General features: G+C 43.0%; 1 protein-coding gene across 2 annotated transcripts in view; it reads right to left on the reverse strand.

Moving 5' to 3' along the window:
• Positions 1 to 235: 235 nt before the first annotated feature.
• Positions 236 to 20,669, reverse strand: part of LOC110497775 (decaprenyl-diphosphate synthase subunit 2) — a 57,554-nt gene continuing 37,120 nt past the window's right edge. For both annotated transcript variants that reach the window (XM_021574135.2, XM_021574134.2), the window contains exons 4-8: positions 18,762 to 18,836; positions 12,972 to 13,145; positions 3,840 to 3,971; positions 1,570 to 1,602; positions 236 to 574 (exon numbers count right to left, since the gene is read on the reverse strand). In XM_021574135.2, the coding sequence (XP_021429810.1) occupies positions 419 to 574; positions 1,570 to 1,602; positions 3,840 to 3,971; positions 12,972 to 13,145; positions 18,762 to 18,836 (570 nt within the window). In that variant the 3' untranslated portion in view covers positions 236 to 418. The remainder of the gene's footprint in view (positions 575 to 1,569; positions 1,603 to 3,839; positions 3,972 to 12,971; positions 13,146 to 18,761; positions 18,837 to 20,669) is intronic.

A 20,669-nucleotide genomic window follows, 5' to 3' on the forward strand; every position in this document is an offset into this window, starting at 1 on the left:
TGGCGCCAGCCCGCAGCGCACAGCGGCCCAATCAATACCCTTGCATTTCCTGTCCATTTGCTGCAGGTCACGGGATTGGACCTCATTAATAATTACTGCTTGCGGAGCTTCAAGTGTGCTTCTCGTGGCAGGGACAAGGAAAGCTTTGACATTTTTCCCCACCTAGATTTTATTTTGCTATTGCACAGTGACATATCAAAGTTGTAATAGTAGCAAACACAAAACAACTCAAGACGACTGGATGGGAACTGTTTTAATAGCAAACAGTTAAATGGCGTTTTGAAAAGGGCAATCTGTAGTTTCATTTCTGGTAAACGTCTATAGGACTGAGTTCTGCTCACTGATTGGCTTAAATAGAACAAAGATTGTTTTTGTGTGTTTGTGCAATTCATCCTGAGGACACAGGGTAATGGGCGGGTCAGAACTTTGTGACAGTGCTAGCGATGTTCTCCAAAGCTGAGCGTGCCTCAGAGGAAGGGAAACACTGGATGGACTCCAGAGCTTTGTTGCCGTGGTAACGACACAGGTCCATTGTTGAGGTGACACCTTCCTCCAACTTGATCATGGACCGCAGCTGTTGCAGGAAGAGACCATAGGACGACAGCATTTTTTTATGTAAGCAAATGTTGAAATGAGCAGCCTATTGTGACTGCGGAGGACAGAACGTGCAGTGGTCATAACAAAACGGTACATTGGTCATTAGAACCCCTCATCCCGGACACACTGAGTAATCTTAGGTGTCTTTTCCCCCCTGCTGCTCTAGCTCTGTCAGGACATATTTGTTGCTCAGGGCGTTCTACCTAATGAATTCTGAGACTGAAAAGCCCCTGTGGGCCTTCGCTTAAAAAAACAGCAGGCAAGGAGCGTTGCTCCACTGCGCTAATGTGTGCACACTCGTCAGTTTCAACACAGGGACACAGCACACTCCAAGGGTCTTCTCCACACTCCATTACTTCCCAGAAAGGCCCTGTCCTCTGTCCACCACTTTCTTTCCTATGTCGAACAACAGGTGGCAGATATTTCCAAAATTTGGTCTGACCATCTTCATGGTTTCAGACTGCATTACATTAAGACTAAGAGGAGCAGTGCACAGGGTACACCTAGTGTTTGACACAATATACATTTCAGAGTAAAAGCCCAGGCAGGCAGAACAAATTTATTTTATTCTAAGTACTAATCTATATGGAAATGGAAGTTAGAGTAACTATAATAACTGGGGTGCGGATAAGGATACATTCTCTCCATATCCCCCCTCCTGTCCTTATGAAGGAGATTCTGACAATGCCACTGTCGCTGTCTCCTCCACAAATAGTCCTAGGTACCTAATCCCCCACGATCTGGTTTCAGACGTGATCAGAGATCCCCCCCCCCACCACCACCACCTTTGTTTCTTCCTGCGCCCAGTCTGTCCCCTCCTTTCCCTCCAACTGACTTTGGGAAGGAAATTTCAAACTTAAAATTGGTTAGAGCGGATGGCAACCGTTTAAGCATCTTAGTCTTGCAACCCACCTTGCTACCATACCACAATAATAAACATCCACTGTATGTATGTACATCCACCCTGCTTACCTTTGTATGGTCAATAGTTCCAATAGTTTTTGCCTGTTCACAGAGCAAGAAAAAGGGAAAGACATTTAAGTATACAGTGAGTATAAACATGCTCTTTCCATGACAGACTGACCTGGTGAAAGCTATGATCCCTTAATGATGTCACTTGTGACATCCACTTCAACAGTGTAGATGAAGGGGAGGAGACAGGTTAAATAAAGATTTTTAAACCTTGAGACATTGATTGTGTATGTGTACAAGTTGAATGGGCAAAACAAAAGACTTAAGGGCCTTTGAACGTGGTATGTTAGTAGGTGCCAGGCGCACCAGTTTGTGTCAAGAACTGCAACGCTGCTGGGTTTTTCACACTCAACAGTTTCCCGTATGTTTCAAGAATGGTCCACCACCCAAAGGACATCCAGCCAACTTGACAACTGTGGGAAGCATTGGAGACAATATGGGCCAGCATCCCTGTGGAACGCTTGACACCTTGTAGAGACCATGCCCTGACGAATTGAGGCTGTTCTGAGGGCAAAAGGGAGGTGCAATTCAATATTAGGAAGATGTTCCTAATGTTTTGTACACTCGGTGTAGATCTTTACCTTGTGGAGAGATTTTATTTATTTATACACACACATACATACATACATACATACATACATACATACACACACACACACAGTGGGGCAAAAAAGTATTTAGTCAGCCACCAATTGTGCAAGTTCTCCCACTTAAAGATGAGGCCTGTAATTTTCATAATAGGTACACTTCAACTATGACAGACAAAATGAGAAAAAAAATCCAGAAAATCACATTGTAGTATTTTTAATGAATTTATTTGCAAATTATGGTGGAAAATAAGTATTTGGTCAATAACAAAAGTTTCTCAATACTTTTATATACCCTTTGTTGGCAATGACAGAGTTCAACTGTTTTCTGTAAGTCTTCACAAGGTTTTCACACACTGTTGCTGGTATTTTGGCCCATTCCTCCATGCAGATCTCCTCTAGAGCAGTGATGTTTTGGGGCTGTTGCTGGGCAACACGGACTTTCAACTCCCTCCAAAGATTTTCTATGTGGTTGAGATCTGGAGACTGGCTAGGCCACTCCAGGACCTTGAAATGCTTCTTACGAAGCCACTCCTTCGTTGCCCGGGCGGTGTGTTGGGGATCATTGTCATGCTGAACGACCCAGCCACGTTTCATCTTCAATGCCCTTGCTGATGGAAGGTTTAAACTCAAAATCTCACGATACATGGCCCCATTCATCCTTTCTTTTACACGGATCAGTCGTCCTGGTCCCTTTGCAGAAAAACAGCCCCAAAGCATGATGTTTCCACCCCCATGATTCACAGTAGGTATGGTGTTCTTTGGATGCAACTCAGCAGTCTTTGTCCTCCAAACACGACGAGTTGAGTTACCAAAAAGTTATATTTTGGTTTCATCTGTCCACATGACATTCTCCCAATCTTCTTCTGGATCATCCAAATGCTCTCTAGCAAACTTCAGATGGACCTGGACATGTACTGGCTTAAGCAGGGGGACACGTCTGGCACTGCAGGATTTGAGTCCCTGGCGGCGTAGTGTGTTACTGATGGTAGGCTTTGTTTTGCTCACCGTTCTTGTGATCATTTCGACCCCACGGGGTGAGATCTTGCGTGGAGCCCCAGATCGAGGGAGATTATCAGTGGTCTTGTATGTCTTCCATTTCCTAATAATTGCTCCCACAGTTGATTTCTTCAAACCAAGCTGCTTACCTATTGCAGATTCAGTCTTCCCAGCCTGGTGCAGATCTATAATGTTGTTTCTGGTGTCCTTTGACAGCTCTTTGGTCTTGGCCATAGTGGAGTTTGGAGTGTGACTGTTTGAGGTTGTGGACAGGTGTCTTTTATACTGATAACAAGTTCAAACAGGTGCCATTAATACAGGTAACGAGTGGAGGACAGAGGAGCCTCTTAAAGATTAAGTTACAGGTCTGTGAGAGCCAGAAATCTTGCTTGTTTGTAGGTGACCAAATACTTATTTTCCACCATAATTTGCAAATAAATTCATTACAAATCCTACAATGTGATTTTTATTTTCTCATTTTGTCTGTCATAGTTGAAGTGTACATATGATAAATTACAGGCCTCTCATCTTTTTAAGTGGGAGAACTTGCACAATTGGTGGCTGACTAAATAATTTTTTGCCCCACTGTGTGTGTGTGTGTGTGTGTGTGTACAGACAGACAGACAGACAGACCAATTAAACTGTCAGGGAAAAAGTAATGGCACGGGATAAGTGGTTCAGTACCTGTTGCAGCTGATAACGCCATCTCTCCTGCCCCACAATCTGCCGGTGGAAAACCACAGGAGCAGAGTTCAAACTGAATGTTACTGGGCCTGCTGAACTGTTCTTCACAAATGGCTGCAGGTCAGAGTTCAACTAAAGAGTGGGAAATGACAGCATTAGTCAGTCATGACAGCCTAATCATAATCCTTACATGTTATATCTCACCAACTACAGCGTTTCCCAAACTTGGTCCTAGGGACCCCAAGGAGTGCATGTTGTGTTACCCAGCTGATTAAAATAATCACCGCTTGATGAGGAGTTGACTATTTGAATCAGCTGTACAATTATGTCCTTTTCACATTTCAGCATGATTCCTTTTCAGCAAAGCCAATCTTTCAGGTTTCCTGCAGTGTGGTGTATTGGGGTTGTGCCGCATAGTATCATGGGGCTTTATGTGTTGAGACTGAGCATGTTCTAGATAAATGGTTGAATTGATTCCATTCTCATTATGAAACAACTAAACATTGGCAATGAGACTGAACCTATGGGAACTATTCTGTCTGGAAGAAGTCGGTTTTAACAAGTTTAAGGCTAACGTTAGGACAATGTTTTGCTAGTAGAGGCAAGTGCATAGTCGAGCTAGCTAAGAGAGAGAGAGTTTGCATTGTCATGGATGGCAGAAAAGGATTTGAGACGGACGTCGAAGCGAGGAAACAAAGTGATTAGAAAGGGAGGAATAGGCATGCGAAGAAGAACTGGAGAAATTAACCTCTAGGGTATGTGGAACGCTAGCGTCCCACCTGGCCAACATCCAGTGAGATTGCAGAGCGCCAAATTCTAATACAGAAATACTTATTATAATAATTCAGAAAAGATACAACTATTTTACATAGGTTTCAAGATTAACTTCTACGGCGAAAGCATACCTTACTATTATCTGAGAACATAGCCCAGCAGACAAATCATTACATACAAAGAAGAGTTACACAAGTCAGAAAGAGATAAAATTAATAATTTACCTTTGATGATCTTCATATGGTTGCACTCAGAAGACAATTTATTCAATAAAATGTTCCTTTTGTTCGATAAAGTCTCTTTATATCCAAAAACCTCAGTTTTCTTCAGTAATCCACAGTCTCAAACGCAGTCACAAAATCCAAATAGTATCCATAAAGTTCGTAGAAACATTTCAAATGATGTTCATAATCAATCCTCAGGTTGTTTTTAGCCTAAATAAATCGATAATATTTCAACCGGACAATAACCTCGTCAATATAAAAAGAAAACAAGAAAGGCACTCTCTCGGTCGCGTGCATGAAAAAGCTCTGACACGGCAGGGTCCACGCATTGACTGCTCTTACTACCTCATTTTTCAGAATACAAGCCTGAAACAATTTCTAAGACTGTTGACATCTAGTGTAAGGCATAGGAACTGCAATTTGAGTCCAAAGTCAATAGATACTGTAATGGCATTAAATAAAACTACAACAACAAAAAATCCCACTTCCTGAATGGATTTCTCTCAGGTTTTCGACTGCCAAATCAGTTATTTTATACTCAGACACTATTTTAACAGTTTGTGAAACTGTTATGTGAAACTGTTATGGTTTTCTATCCAATTATATGCATATCCTATCTTCTGGCCCTGAGTAGAAGGCAGTTTAATTTGGGCACGCTTTTCATCCAAAATTCCAAATGCTGCCCCCTACCCTAGAGAAGTTAAGGATGAAACGTCAAGTGAAGTGGATGAGGAAAATATTAAAGTAAGTGACAATCAGGAGCCAATTGAGAAATGAAAAATTGCTAGAATTGTTGAGAACATTGGACAGTTTAATGAAAGTGTGGAGCTCATATACAGAACGGTTTGAATATTTATTTCTTGCAAATGACATTGATGAGGACAATTGTGCCTACATTTTTTTGTTTAATGGGGCTAAAGACATTTAATTGACTATGCGGTCTGCTACAGCCACACAGGCCAGATAAGACATATGGGGATATACTGAAAGGACACTTTTCGCTGAAAAGTTTAGGTTCCACAGAAGAAATCAGCAAGAGGGAGAATCAGTGATAATGTTTGCTGCTTCGTTAAAGAAGCTATCAGAGTACTGAGTTTAATGATATTCTAAATGACACCATTAGAGACATAGTATGTGGGCTATGGCATGAAGCTACACAAAAGAGACTATTGACTGCATGTAATCTGACACTGGCAAAGGACATTGAAGTCCGTGTGTCCATGGAACTAGCTGCTAAAGATGCTCAGTAGTTGAGTTCATCAGGAAAAGTGCAGGGAGTTGCAACTGAAAAATCAGAGGTCTTTAATGGAGAGTTATGTAGCATGAAATACATTAGATTGAAGCTTCGCATTAAGCTAGACAGCACACCAACATTCCTGAAAGCACGACTCGTACCTTATGCTATAAGACCAAAAGTCAAGGCTGACTTGGACACTGTAGTCAAGAACAAAATACTGTAGCCGGTCAGCGTAAGTGAATGGGCAACACCCATCATACCAGTCCTTTAAAAAAGGTGTATGAATTAGGATATGTGGAGACTAACTTTACCGTTAACCCTGTGTTGTCCACTAAGTAGAATCTGCTACCACACATACAAAATTTTCACAGGATTATCTTCAAAAGTTCAGCAAGATCGACCTCTGCCAGGCCTACTTGCAGATGCACATGGATGAAAAGTCAAAGGAGCTTCTGACCATCGTGACACACAAGAGCCTCTTCAAGTACTCTCATCTACCAATTGGAATCCCAAGTGCGCCAGCGCTGTTCTAGAGAGTGAATGACAAGATCTTGCCAGGAGTACAATGCTACCTGGATGATACCTCGTTACCGGGAAAGACGAAGAAGACCATCTCCTGAACTTGGATACGACCTTACAGAGATTGAAGGACTACGGACTAGGAGTTCGTAAGGACATACACTGCATTACAGACAAGTTCGTAAGAACTTAATATACTACATAATCAAAAGCATGTGGACACCTGCTCGTTGACCATCTCATTCCAAAATCATGGGCATTAATATGGAGTTGGTCCCCAACAATAGCCTCCACTCTTCTGGGAAGGTTTTTCCACTAGAGGTTGGAACATTGCTGTGGGGACTTGCTTCCATTCAGCCACACAAGCATTAGTGAGGTCGGGCACTGATGTTGAGCGATTAGGTCTACCTCGCAGTCGGTGGTTCAATTCAACTCAAAGGTGTTTGATGGGGTTGAGGTCAGAGCTCTGTGCAGGCCAGTCATGTTCTTCCACACCAATCTTGACAAACCATTTCTGTATGGACCCCACTTTGTGCACCTGGGCACTGCTGAAACAGGAAAGGACCTTCCAACTGGTGCTACAAAGTTGGATTCCCAGAATCGTTTAGAATGTAATTGTATGCTGTTGCATTAAGATTTCCCTTCACTGGAACAGGGGGCCTAGCACGAACCATGAAAAACAGCCCCAGACCATTATTCCTCCACCATCAAACTTTACATTTGACACTGCATTGGGGCAGGTAGCATTCTCCTGGCATCTGCCAAACCAAGATTTGTCCGTCAGACTGCCAGATGAAGCGTGATTCATCACTACAGAGAACGTGTTTCAACTGCTCCACAATCCAATGGCAGCGAGCTTTACACCACTCCAGCCGACACTTGGCATTGCGCATGGTGATCTTAGTCTCATGTGAGGCAGCTCGGCCACAAACATTTCTCGTGTTGACGTTGCTTCCATATGCAGTTTGGAACTCGGTAGTGTGTGTTGCAACTGAAGATGTACGGTTCTTACGCACTACACAATTTAGCACTCGGCGGTCCCATTATGTGAGCTTGTGTGGCCTAACAGGGCAGAAATTTGACTAACTGACTTATTGGAAAGGTGGCATCCTATGACGGCGCCATGTTGAAAGTCTGAGCTCTTCAGTAAGGCCATTCTCCTGCCAATGTTTGACGATGGAGATTGCATGGCTGTGTGCTCGATTTTATACACCCGTCAGCAACGGGTGTGGCTGAAATAGCCGGATGTCCACCTAGTTTTGTATATACAGTGCATTCAGACCCCTTGACTTTTCCCACATTGTTACTTAACAGCCTCATGCTAAAATGTATTTGTTTTTGTCTTCATCAAGCTACAAATAACAACCCATAATGACAAAATCTAAAAAACAGTTTTTACTTTATAAAAAATTATTACATAAGTCTTCGGACTCTTTACTCAGTACTTTGAAGCCCCATTGACAATAATTACAGCCTCGAGTATGACGCTACAAGTGTGGCACACCTGTATTTGGAGAGTTCTCTCCATTTTCTTCTGCAGATCCACTCAAGCTCTGTCAGGTTGGATGCAGAGCGTCGCTTCACAGCTATTTTCAGGTTTCTCCAGATGTTCGTTTGGGTTTAAATCTGGGCTCTGGCTGAGCCCCTCAAGGTCAAGGACATTGAGAGACTTGACCCGAAGCCAATCCTGCGTTGTCTTGGCTGTGTGCTTAGGGTCATTGTCCTGTTGGAAGGTGAACCTTCACCTCAGTCTCAGGTCCCGAGTGCTCTGGAGCAGGTCTTCATCAAGGATCTCTCTGTACTTTGTTCCGTTCATCTTTCACTCGATCTTGACTTGTCTCCCAGTCCTTGCCGCTGAAAACATTCCCACAGCATGATGCTGCCACCATGCTTCACCGTAGGGATGGTGCCAGGTTTCTTCCAGACGTGATGCTTGGCGTTCAGGCTAAAGAGTTCAATATTGGTTTCATCAGACGAGAGAATCTTGTTTGTCATGGTCTGAGAGTCCTTTAGGTGCCTTTTTGGCAAACTCCAACAGGGCTGTCAGGTGCATTTTACTGAGGAATGGCTTCTGTTTGGACACTACCATGAAAGCCTGTTTGGTGGAGTGCTACAGAGATGGTACCCTGACCAAGGCCCTTCTCCCCCGATTGCTCAGTTTGGCCGTCCGACAGCTCTAGGAAGAGTCTTGGTGGTTCCAAACTTTTTCCATTCAATAATGATGGAGGCCACTGTGTTCTTGGGGACGCACAGATCTGGTACCCTTCCCCAGCTCTGTGCCTCGATGCAATCCTGTCTCGGAGCTCTACGGACAATTCCTTCTAAATCATGGCTTTGTTTTTGCTCTGACATGCACTGTCAACTATGGAACCTTATATAGACAGGTGTGCTTTCCAAATTATGTCCAATCAATTGAAATTTACCACAGGTGGACTCCCAGTTTTCATCAAGGATGAATAATGCAAACAGGATGCACCTGAGCTCAATTTAGAGTCTCATCACAAAGGGTTTGAATACTTATGTATAAAAAAAGGTATCGTTTTTTGTTGAATACATTTTTAAAAACCTGTTTTTTCTTTGTCATTATGGGGTATTGTGTGCAGATTGATGAGGGGAAAAAGTGCATTCTTCCAATCACCGGTTGAATACCTTGGACTTGTCATCAATGCAATGGGCCTTCACAAGGCTCCGTCTAATGTCAAGACTATCTTGGACCCCAGCTCCTCAGAACGTAAACCAACTATGTTCTTTCCTGGGGTTACTGAATTACTAACGACGATTTATTCCGAGCTTAGCAATGAAGCTGAAGCCGCTGCATTAGTTGTTTTGTCAAGACAAAACATGGAAATGGACAGAACAATCCGAGGAAGCATTCGTGAAAACCAAGGAAACACTTCTGAAATCTGATGCACTTCGTTCGACCCGTCATTGCCCATCCAACTAGCTTGTGATGCTAGTACCTATAGTGCGGAAGCAATCCTGTCCCATATCATGCCTTCAGGTGAAGTATATCGCTTTCACGTCAAGGACATTAAACGAAGCCAAAACTAACTAACTATGCACAGATCCCTAGGCATTTGTTTTTGGAGGGCGTAAATGTCACCCGTAGCTGTACAGGAGTAAGTTCACCCTTTTTACAGATCATCGTCCGCTGACGAGCATCTTTGGACCGCATACTGGGATTCAGTCACTTGCTGCCAAGGACATCAAAAGCCGCAAGTTAAATCCATCTGCATTGCAGTTCTTCCAGGTTACCACTACATGTGGTCAAGCCAGAGTCCCGCCAAGTGGACTTCTACTCCAGACAAGTGGAAAATGCACCAGCTACACTCAGGTAATTGTGGAATGTTTTTTTAACGAAGGAAATAGCACAAAGCTACCTCTGATGGACTGGATGGAGGAAAAAGCGTGTTCCTTATGTCAGAAGGTTCGCAAATATACCTCAAATTGCACCTCTTCATCCGTGGGATTGGCCAGAGGCGTGGCAACGCATCTTCGCAGGTCCATTTGAAGACCATGTTTCTTGTGGTTGTGGATGCTCATAGCAAGTAGCCAGATGTTACCATCATGAGGTCTACTACTGCAGAGAACACCATCGAGAAACTTGGGGAAGTGTAGTCTGTTCGGATCACCACTCCTACTCGTTGGCGACAACGGACCACACCTAGTGTCCCAATAAATGGCTACATTCCTACAGGTGAATGGCGTATAGCACATCAGGCCCGCCCCGTATCATCCATCTATAAACTGGCTTGCGTTGAGGTTCATACAGACCATGAAAAATGAATTGAAAGTGTTATGGTCAAGGGACGTTGTACCAACGCTTGAACAGCGTCCTACTATCCTAAAGGAACAAGCCTCATGCAACAAACAAGGCTTCCCTGCTTTGCTACTCATGAAGAGGGTGCTAAGCACAAGCTTCGACCTACTCAAACCTGAGAAGGAAAAGGAGTGTGACGTCAACAGGAGAGTCAAGTCGAACGTTGTGAACTGAGAACAAAAGACAGAGCTTTCAATCCTGGAGAAACTACCTCAACGGACCAAAAGTGGGTTCCTGCTACAGTCATTGCCCAGTGCCCCTGTGACAATTTTGGACCCCCTTGTGGCCCCCCTAAATGTGGAGTATGAAATAATTTTTGCTATCGTTCTTTTTTTACATCCGTTATTAGACAGTGGCAACAATGATTATTATGAACATGGTCTTTTGCCTGCAATGCAGTGAAGAAAACAATAACGTCTAATATAACTGGCCCCTCTAACAGTACAACTGGCCCCAGCTTGGCCCTCCCCAGTTGAAATGGTCTAGACCTGCCACTGGTGTAAACCAGTCTGAAGGCTCTCGTATATTGGTTCACTTATGCCCGAAAATAAATTCGTTAAAATGGGCAAAATATTTTATATAAATTAATTCATATGGGCAGAATATTGAGTAAAATAAATCAAATGCAATGGCTCCCATGAGGAAACATGTTGAAACCAGTCTGAAGGTTCTCATTTATTGGCTCCCTTATGCACTAAAATAAAAATATGGGTAGAATATTGTATAAATAAAAATGTGTTGCATTCCTCTTAGACAGAATAAATAAAACTTGGTAAATCCAAAGTGATGAATGCGGTTGCAAAATCGAATGCTTCTAACCAAAAGTCACCTAACTTTCGTGGTTCTTCCATAGGCTATGGTAGGCTAGACCAACTTGTTGGATGCACATTTAACATCCAGCTGTTTAGTTAGGCCATCATCAGCTGATCCAGAAAATACGTTTCTGAATGACAGTCAAGTGACACAGCACATGATGCCAAAACAGCGTTGAGAAGAATGTCCAGAATATGTTGATGTCTCGTTTGTTGCGCCAGCGAAGGCAGTTATGATCCGTGTTGGATCCAATCCAATACCCCTACATTTGTTGATTATCTGCTCGTCTGCTTGAGTTACAGAAGGGTCTAGAAGATTTAACAGAGAAAGCATAAGGTTATGTTTTCATATGTTTCTGTGTATCGGATTGGACACCGGGTACAGTAGGGTACTGTGTGCAATTGTGTAGGATAGGCTATTGCATTAACACCCAACAGCATTTTCCTTCCTATTATCCAAAAACATTTAATGCAACAAATGAGTAGCCTAGTGGGCTTTTAAATAAAATTGTTTGGTGAATTTGAAAGATATAAATAATGGTAAGAGCCCAATAAGATGGACTCTGACCCCTTTAATTGTAGAGGCTATTATTACTTTGTCTCTAAAATCAGTTTCCATTTCTAGTGTCATGTGACAGTCTTTTTTATTTTATTGAAACAACCAATTGTCAGCCTTTTACCAGATCCGAATATTTTCACATGAACTGGTTATTTTCATAAATTCAGTAGCTTACGCTACAAAATATAATATTCTGCCCGTATGAACACATTTATCTTAGGCAACCGCCTAAAGAACAGCTACATGATTGATTGAAAAGCAGCAAATAGACAATGTTACATTTTCTTTTTTTATAAAAGACTCAAACAAACAGACAATAGGTTAAAGCTCACTTCAGTTTCCCCGCAACATTGAGTGCACAGCAGGGTCTGTATGCAGCATAGTACCCTCTACAAAAAGATACTCAGATATTACACTGCAAACATGTTCTCTCCGCCCCATGGCAAAATGAGTAGAATTGCAGGAAATGAACTCAATTTTTTTTTAAATGACCTCCGCTCTCAAGACGGGGGCAGCTAAAACGTTTTGCTCCTCTAGGTGGGGGAGGGAGGGCCCCCAAAAGGCTAGGGTCGGCTCTGACTGCATGTGTGTGTACGGATACACAAACCCCCGAGCCACTGCAGACCCTCATGATGAGTGGCCCGCACCACTCTTTAAAAGTTGCCCATCCCTGTTCTAGATAATGGTTGAACTGATTCCTGTCTTCGGTCTCATAATTTTTTGCCCATCCCCAGTTCGATCTTGTCTCATCTCTGCAACTCCCCAATGGGCTTGGGCGGCAAAAGTCGAGTCATGCATCCCCCGAAACATGACCCGCCAAACCACGCTTCTTAACACCCGCCCGCTTAAGCCGCTTGCCAACTGCACCAATGTGTCGGAGGAAACACCGCTCACCTGAAGACCAAGGTCAGCCTGCATGCGCCGGCCCACCACAAGGAGTCGCAAGAGCACGATGACCCAAGTAAAGCCCCCCCGGCCAAACCCTCCCCTAACCCGGATGTGGCTGGGTCAATTGTGCGCCGCCCAATCACGGCGCTTTGTATGACAGCCTGGGATCGAACCCGGGTCTGTAGTGATGCCTCTAGCACGGTCTCAGACCGCTGTGCCACTCAGGAGGCCCCTTCTGTCTCGTCATTATTGAATTATTTTAAAGACAAAACCCACGAGTCATAATATGCAGTACTTGCCTTGTGGCCCAGTGATAGATGCTTGCCGTATTTGTAGGCCAGTCCTTGGGCATCTTTGTCATGTTTGGCGAGCTCCATCGCTGCCTGACAGCTTTTTGCCAGCAAGGCACCATGGGACAAGAACCTCTGCTCCTCCCACGTAACCATGTTGATGTCATCAGTCAGGCTCTTGTCCTGAAAGTTTACATCAAACGTTATGTATTCAGTTCTGACTGTTCCCATTGTGTGGATGTACATTTTTATCCCAGTAGTAGCCTTTTGCAGGAATATATAATGACTCTTATTCATGACAAAAAAAACAAGTTGCTTAATAGAATAAGATGCAATCATTTGCTGTTAGTGAAAGAGCAAAAACATTTTCATCTTTGCATTCTAAAATAATTAGAAATAGGCATCTATTTCTTATTATTTATTTTATTTCCATGAACATTGCAGAATAAATATCTCACCTTTTCTGTGATGGTTTCCTATTGGCGAAATAGCCTCTAAGCGTAGAACAAGTTAGGATAGGCTACCATTCGTCCTATCATTCATTTAATTGGACACACTTCACCGTAGTAAATAGATAAGCTATTTCAAGTATTTTCAAGTATTTTGCTCTATTTGATACGATCCGAAGCGCAGTTTAAAATCCTTAAGAGTCTTGATGCACCTGTGCGTCAATCTAAGTAACATAATAAAATAAAATGTCCATTTAAGCTAAAAATATTTGTTTTGCATGGGCTGCGTCTCAAACCATCGCATCCGTTTATGTTGGCCTTCCGCATCTGCGGTGGAAGGTGGCCGAGCTACAGCAGTGTTAATCAGACTATCCCGAAAATCTTTAAATAATTCCATATGTTAGCTTAGTAGACCACCTTCCATCCAGCTGCAAAGAAACCACTACTAAAGAACACCAATAATAAGAAGAGACTTGCTTGGGGCCAAGAAACACAAGCAATGGACATTAGACTGGTGGAATTCTGTTGTTTGGTCTAAATTCCAAGTCCAAATTGATATTTTTGGTTCGAAGCACAGTGTCTGTGAGACGCAGAGTAGGTGAACGGAATATCTTCACATGTGTGGTTCTTACCATGGAGGTGGTGGCGTGAGGGTGCTTTGCTGGTGACACTGTCAGTGATTTATTTAGAATTCAAGGCACACTTAACCAGCATGGCTACCACAGCATTTTGCAGTGATACACCATCCCATCTGGTTTGCGCTTAGTCTCACTATCATTTGTTTTTCAACAGGACAATGACCCAAAACACACTTCCAGGCTGTGTAAGTGCTATTTAACTAAGGAGAGTGATGGAGTGCTGCATCAGATGACCTGTGCTCCACAAATCACCCGATCTCAACCCAATTGAGATGGTTTGGGATGAGTTGGACCGCAGAGTGAAGGGAAAGCAGCCAACAAGTGCTCAGTATATGTGGGAACTCCTTCAAGACTGTTGGAAAAGCATTCCAGGTGAAGCTGGTTGAGAGAATACCAAGACTGTCATTAAGTCAAAGGGTGGCTACTTTGAAGAATCTCAAATATAAAATATTTTGATTTGTTTAACACTAATGGTTAATACATGATTCCATGTGTGATATTTCATAGCTTTGGTGTCTTCACTATTACTGTAAAAATTAAGAAAACCCTTGAACGAGTAGGTGTCCAAACTTTGCGGAATAAATTCCTTACCTTTTCTGGCTGAGTTCATATTCCCGAAGAAGCCATACAACATATTACTATGCGCATCTCTCATTGTGCCTATTGTATATTATATTTACTCAAACTGGTGACAATGTAGGCTATTTATGCCTCCTGTACCACTTGTTGTTTTTGCAATCTCTTGATTTGTGATGATTTTGGTGCAAAATCGTATGACCTTTCCCATCACTCATGTTTACATGTTTGGAAAATACATCAGATATGTTACTGTTAATACAGTGCCTTGCGAAAGTATTCGGCCCCCTTGAACTTTGCGACCTTTTGCCACATTTCAGACTTCAAACATAAAGATATAAAACTGTATTTTTTTGTGAAGAATCAACAACAAGTGGGACACAATCATGAAGTGGAACGACATTTATTGGATATTTCAAACTTTTTTAACAAATCAAAAACTGAAAAATTGGGCGCGCAAAATTATTCAGCCCCTTTACTTTCAGTGCAGCAAACTCTCTCCAGAAGTTCAGTGAGGATCTCTGAATGATCCAATGTTGACCTAAATGACTAATGATGATAAATACAATCCACCTGTGTGTAATCAAGTCTCCGTATAAATGCACCTGCACTGTGATAGTCTCAGAGGTCCGTTAAAAGCGCAGAGAGCATCATGAAGAACAAGGAACACACCAGGCAGGTCCGAGATACTGTTGTGAAGAAGTTTAAAGCCAGATTTGGATACAAAAAGATTTCCCAAGCTTTAAACATCCCAAGGAGCACTGTGCAAGCGATAATATTGAAATGGAATGAGTATCAGACCACTGCAAATCTACCAAGACCTGGCCGTCCCTCTAAACTTTCAGCTCATACAAGGAGAAGACTGATCAGAGATGCAGCCAAGAGGCCCATGATCACTCTGGATGAACTGCAGAGATCTACAGCTGAGGTGGGAGACTCTGTCCATAGGACAACAATCAGTATTGCACAAATCTGGCCTTTATGGAAGAGTGGCAAGAAGAAAGCCATTTCTTAAAGATATCCATAAAAAGTGTTGTTTAAAGTTTGCTACAAGCCACCTGGGAGACACACCAAACATGTGGAAGAAGGTGCTCTGGTCAGATGAAACCAAAATTGAACTTTTTGACAAAAATGCAAAACGTTATGTTTGGCGTAAAAGCAACACAGCTGAACACACCATCCCCACTGTCAAACATGGTGGTGGCAGCATCATGGTTTGGGCCTGCTTTTCTTCAGCAGGGACAGGGAAGATGGTTAAAATTGATGGGAAGATGGATGGAGCCAAATACAGGACCATTCTGGAAGAAAACCTGATGGAGTCTGCAAAAGACCTGAGACTGGGACGGAGATGTCTTCCAACAAGACAATGATCCAAAACATAAAGCAAAATCTACAATGGAATGGTTCAAAAATAAACATTTCCAGGTGTTAGAATGGCCAAGTCAAAGTCCAGACCTGAATCCAATCGAGAATCTGTGGAAAGAACTGAAAACTGCTGTTCACAAATGCTCTTCATCCAACCTCACTGAGCTCGAGCTGTTTTGCAAGGAGGAATGGGAAAAAATGTCAGTCTCTCGATGTGCAAAACTGATAGAGACATACCCCAAGCGACTTACAGCTGTAATCGCAGCAAAAGGTGGCGCTACACAGTATTAACTTAAGGGGGCTGAATAATTTTGCACGCCCAATTTTTCAGTTTTTGATTTGTTAAAAAAGTTTGAAATATCCAATAAATGTCGTTCCACTTCATGATTGTGTCCCACTTGTTGTTGATTCTTCACAAAAAAATACAGTTTTATATCTTTATGTTTGAAGCCTGAAATGTGGCAAAAGGTCAAAGTTCAAGGGGGCCGAATACTTTCGCAAGGCACTGTACATACATACAGTACATTACACACACACACACACACACTACCAGTCAAAAGTTTGGACACCTACTCATTCAAGGGTTTTTCTTAATTTTTACAATAATAGTGAAGACAAACTATAAAACAACCCACTTGGAATCATTTAGTAACCAAAAAGGTGTTAAACAAATCAAAATATATTTGAGATTCTTCAAAGTAGCCACCCTATGCCTTGATGACAGCTTTGCACACTCTTGGCATTCTCTCAACCAGCTGCATGAGGTAGCTCTTCCAACAGCCTAAAATGAGTTCTCAAATATGCTGAGTACTTGTTGGCTGCTTTTCCTTTACTCTGCAGCCAACTCATCCTATTAAATCTATTTTATTTTTTTACCCCCTTTTTGTGGTATCCAATTGTTAGTAGTTACTATCTTGTCTCATCGCTACAACTCCCGTACGGGCTCGGGAGAGATGAAGGTCGAGAGTCATGCATCCTCCGAAACACAACCCAACCAAGCCGCACCAATGTGTCGGAGGAAACACCGTGCACCTGGCGACCTGGTTAGCGTGCACTGCGCCCGGCCCGCCACAGGAGTCGCTAGAGCGCGATGAGACAAGGATATCCCTACTGGCCAAGGACCTACCGGTCGCGGCCGGCTGCGACAGGGTCTCTGGTGGCACAGCTAGCACTGCGATGAAGTGCCCTAGACCACTGCCCCACCCGGGAGGCCTATCCCAAATCTATTTGATCAATTTTGAATCCACAAAATGTGGAATAAGTCAAGGGGTATGAACACCTTCTGCAAACAATGTTTGCAAATTTATTAGAAATAAAAAAACAAAAATATAAATGTATGTAAGTATTCAGACCCTTTACTTCGTACTTTGTTGAAGCACCTTTTAGCAGCGATTATAGCCTTGTGTCTTCTTGGGTATGATGCTACAAGCTTGGCACACCTGTATTTGGGGAGTTTCTCCCATTCTTCTCTGCAGATCCTCTCAAATTAGATGGGGAGCGTCACTGCACAGCTATTTTCAGGTCTCTCCAGAGATGTTAGATTGGGTTCAAGTCCAGGCTCTGGCTGGGCCACTCAAGGACATTCAGAGACTTGTCCCGAAGCCACTCCTGCGTTGTCTTGGCTGTGTGCTTAGAGTTGTTGTCCTGTTGCAAGGTGAACATTCGAACCAGTCTGAGGTCCTGAGCGGTCTGGAGCAGATTTTCATCAAAGATCTCTATGTACTTTAGTCAGCATCGAGGCAAAGAGCAGTCTCCCAGTCCCTGCCGCTGAAAAATATCCCCACAGCATGATGCTGCCACCCCCATGCTTCACCGTAGGGATGGTGCCAGGTTTCCTCCAGACGTGACGTTTGGCACCCAGAGAATCTTTTTTTTTATGGTCAGAGTCCTTTAGGTGACTTGACAAACTCCAAGTGGGCTGTCATGTCTTTTACTGAGGAGTGGCTTCCGTCTGGGCATTCTACCATAAAGGCTTGATTGGTGGAGTGCTACAGAGATGGTTGTCCTTGTGGAAGGTTCTCCCATCTCCACAGAGGAACTCTGGAGCTCTATATGAGTGTCCATTGGGTTCTTGGTCACCTCCCTGACGAAGGCCCTTCTTACAGTGTATTCAGACCCCTTGACTTTTTCCACATTTTGTTACAGCCTTATTCTAAAAAGGATTAAATTAGTGCCTTTCCAAATCATGTCCAATCAATTGAATTTACCACAGGTGGACTCCAATCAAGTTGTAGAAACATCAAGGATGATCAATGGAAACAGGATGAACCTGAGCTCAATTTCAAGTCTCATATCTAAAGGGGCTGAAGACTTATGTAAATCATATATTTCACGTGGTTGCTAAGCTAATTGTTACGCAATCCCTTTTCAAAGTCGGTGTATATGGCGAAGAAACGTGCCTATGTTCCTTGAAAGTACGTAATGTCATGATTCCAAAGCTATTCGATATTACAGAGAGCAAGTTAATTATCTAACATCTCAGAAAGGATTTGTAATGTTGTACTTCTTGTTGACGAAATTCGAGCTAATGTTGGGTCTTTGAGCTAGCGCCCAATAGACACCCATTCACTCCTTGAAGGAGAGCGTTCCTTGTCCCAGAATGCACTGCGTGGCCCATTGATGTAGCGTATGTTAAGACTCCACTCTGTGAGGCACATCGATCTGCAGGTTGAACATGGTGAGATTGTAGACTCCTAAATTGACAGTGCAGTTTGTTTAGGTGAGTTTACAGCTAACTAGTTACACTGTCCCTGGTATGGAAATGGTCTTACCTCCAAACTGTTGGGCATCTCATGGTAGATTCCCTGCACTAAGTCACCAATGGCACTTGAGATCAACTCCACAACCTGTCAAACACAAAATAAAAAAGCTTTTGTTAACCACCATGAAAGCACTTTATGTAGTATTGAAATTGCTCTAAAGAGAGATGGTATAGGGCAGGGTTCCCCAACAGGATTGTATTTGGACCCCAAGTTTTCTGAGCAACAACAGTAAAAATAATCTATATACAATACCAGTCAAAAGTTTGGGCACACCTACTCATTCAAGGATTTTACTTTTTATGATGTTCTACATTGTAGAATAATAGTGAAGACAAAACTATTAAATAACACATATGGAATCATGTAGAAAACAAAAAAGTTAACAATTTGTATTTATTTTATATTGAGATTCTTCAAAGTAGCCACCCTTTGCCTTGATTACAGCTTTGCACACTCCTGGCATTCTCAACCAGTCATGAGGTAGCCACCTGGAATGCATTTCAATTAACAGGTGTGCCTTAAGTTAATTTGTGGAATTTCTTAATGCCTTTGAGCCAATCAGCTGTGTTGTGACATGGTAGGGGTGGTATACAGAAGATGGTAATTTACCAAATAGGGCTAAGTCCGAACAGCTCAACTGGCCCCCCGGGTGGCGCAGTGGTTAAGGGCGTCATCAGAGACTCTGGGTTCGCGCCCGTAACCGGGCCCCACCGTCCATGGGGCGACGCACAATTGGCCTAGCGTCGTCCGGGTTAGGGAGGGCTTGGTCGGTAGGGATGTCCTTATCTCATCGCGCACCAGCGACTCCTGTGGCGGGCCGGGCGCAGTGCGCACTAGCCAAGGTTGCCAGGTGCACAGTGTTTCCTCCGACACATTGGTGCGGCTGGCTTCCGTGTTGGATGCGCACTGTATTAAGAAGCAGTGCGACTAGGTTGGGTTGTGTATCGGAGGACGCATGACTTTCAACCTTCGGCTCTCCCGAGCCCGAATGGGAGTTGTAGCGATGAGACAAGATAGTAGCTACTAAACAATTGGACACCACGAAATTGGGGAGAAAAAGGGGTAAAAATTCCACACAAAAAAAAAAAAAAAGAGCAAAGAGAAATGACAATCATTACTTTACGACATTACGACATCAATGCGAAACATTTGAAAAACTTTGAATGCTTCTTCAAGTGCAGTCGCAAAAATCATCCAGCTCTATGATGAAACTGGCTCTCAAATCAAATTTCATTTCACATACGTGTTTAGCAGATGATATGAAATGCTTGTGTTTCTAGCTCTAACAGTGCAGTAATATCTAACAATTTCACAACAACACACACAAATCTAAAGTACATGAGGACCGCCACAGGAAAGAAAGACCCAGAGTTCATTAGCGTTACCAGCCTCAGAAATTGAGGCCCAAATAAATGCTTCAGTGTTCAAGTAACATTCACATCTCAACATCAACTGTGTGAATCAGGCCTTCATGGTCGAATTGCTGCAAAGAAACCACTACTAAAGGACACCAATATGAAGAAGAGACTTGCTTGGGCAAAGAAACATAAGCAATGGACATTAGACTGGTGGAAATCTGTCCTTTGGTCTGATGAAACCAAATATTTTATTTTTGGTTCCAACCACTGTGTCTTTGTGAGGCACAGAGTAGGTGAACGGAAGATCTCGTGATTTATTTAGAATTCAAGGCACACTTAGCCTGTGTGGCTACCACAGCATTCTGCAGCAATATGCCATCCCATCTGGTTTTGGCTTAGTGAGACTATAATTTTTTTTTCAACAGGACAATTGACCCAACACACCTCCAGGCTGTGTAAGGGCTATTTGACTAAGAAGGAGAGTGATGGAGTGCTGCATCGAATTACCTGGCTTCCACAACCACCTGACATCAAAACAATTGAGATGGTTTGGGATGAG

This window comes from Oncorhynchus mykiss, chromosome 19 (genome assembly GCF_013265735.2).
Source record: "Oncorhynchus mykiss isolate Arlee chromosome 19, USDA_OmykA_1.1, whole genome shotgun sequence".
Lineage (NCBI taxonomy): Eukaryota > Metazoa > Chordata > Actinopteri > Salmoniformes > Salmonidae > Oncorhynchus > Oncorhynchus mykiss.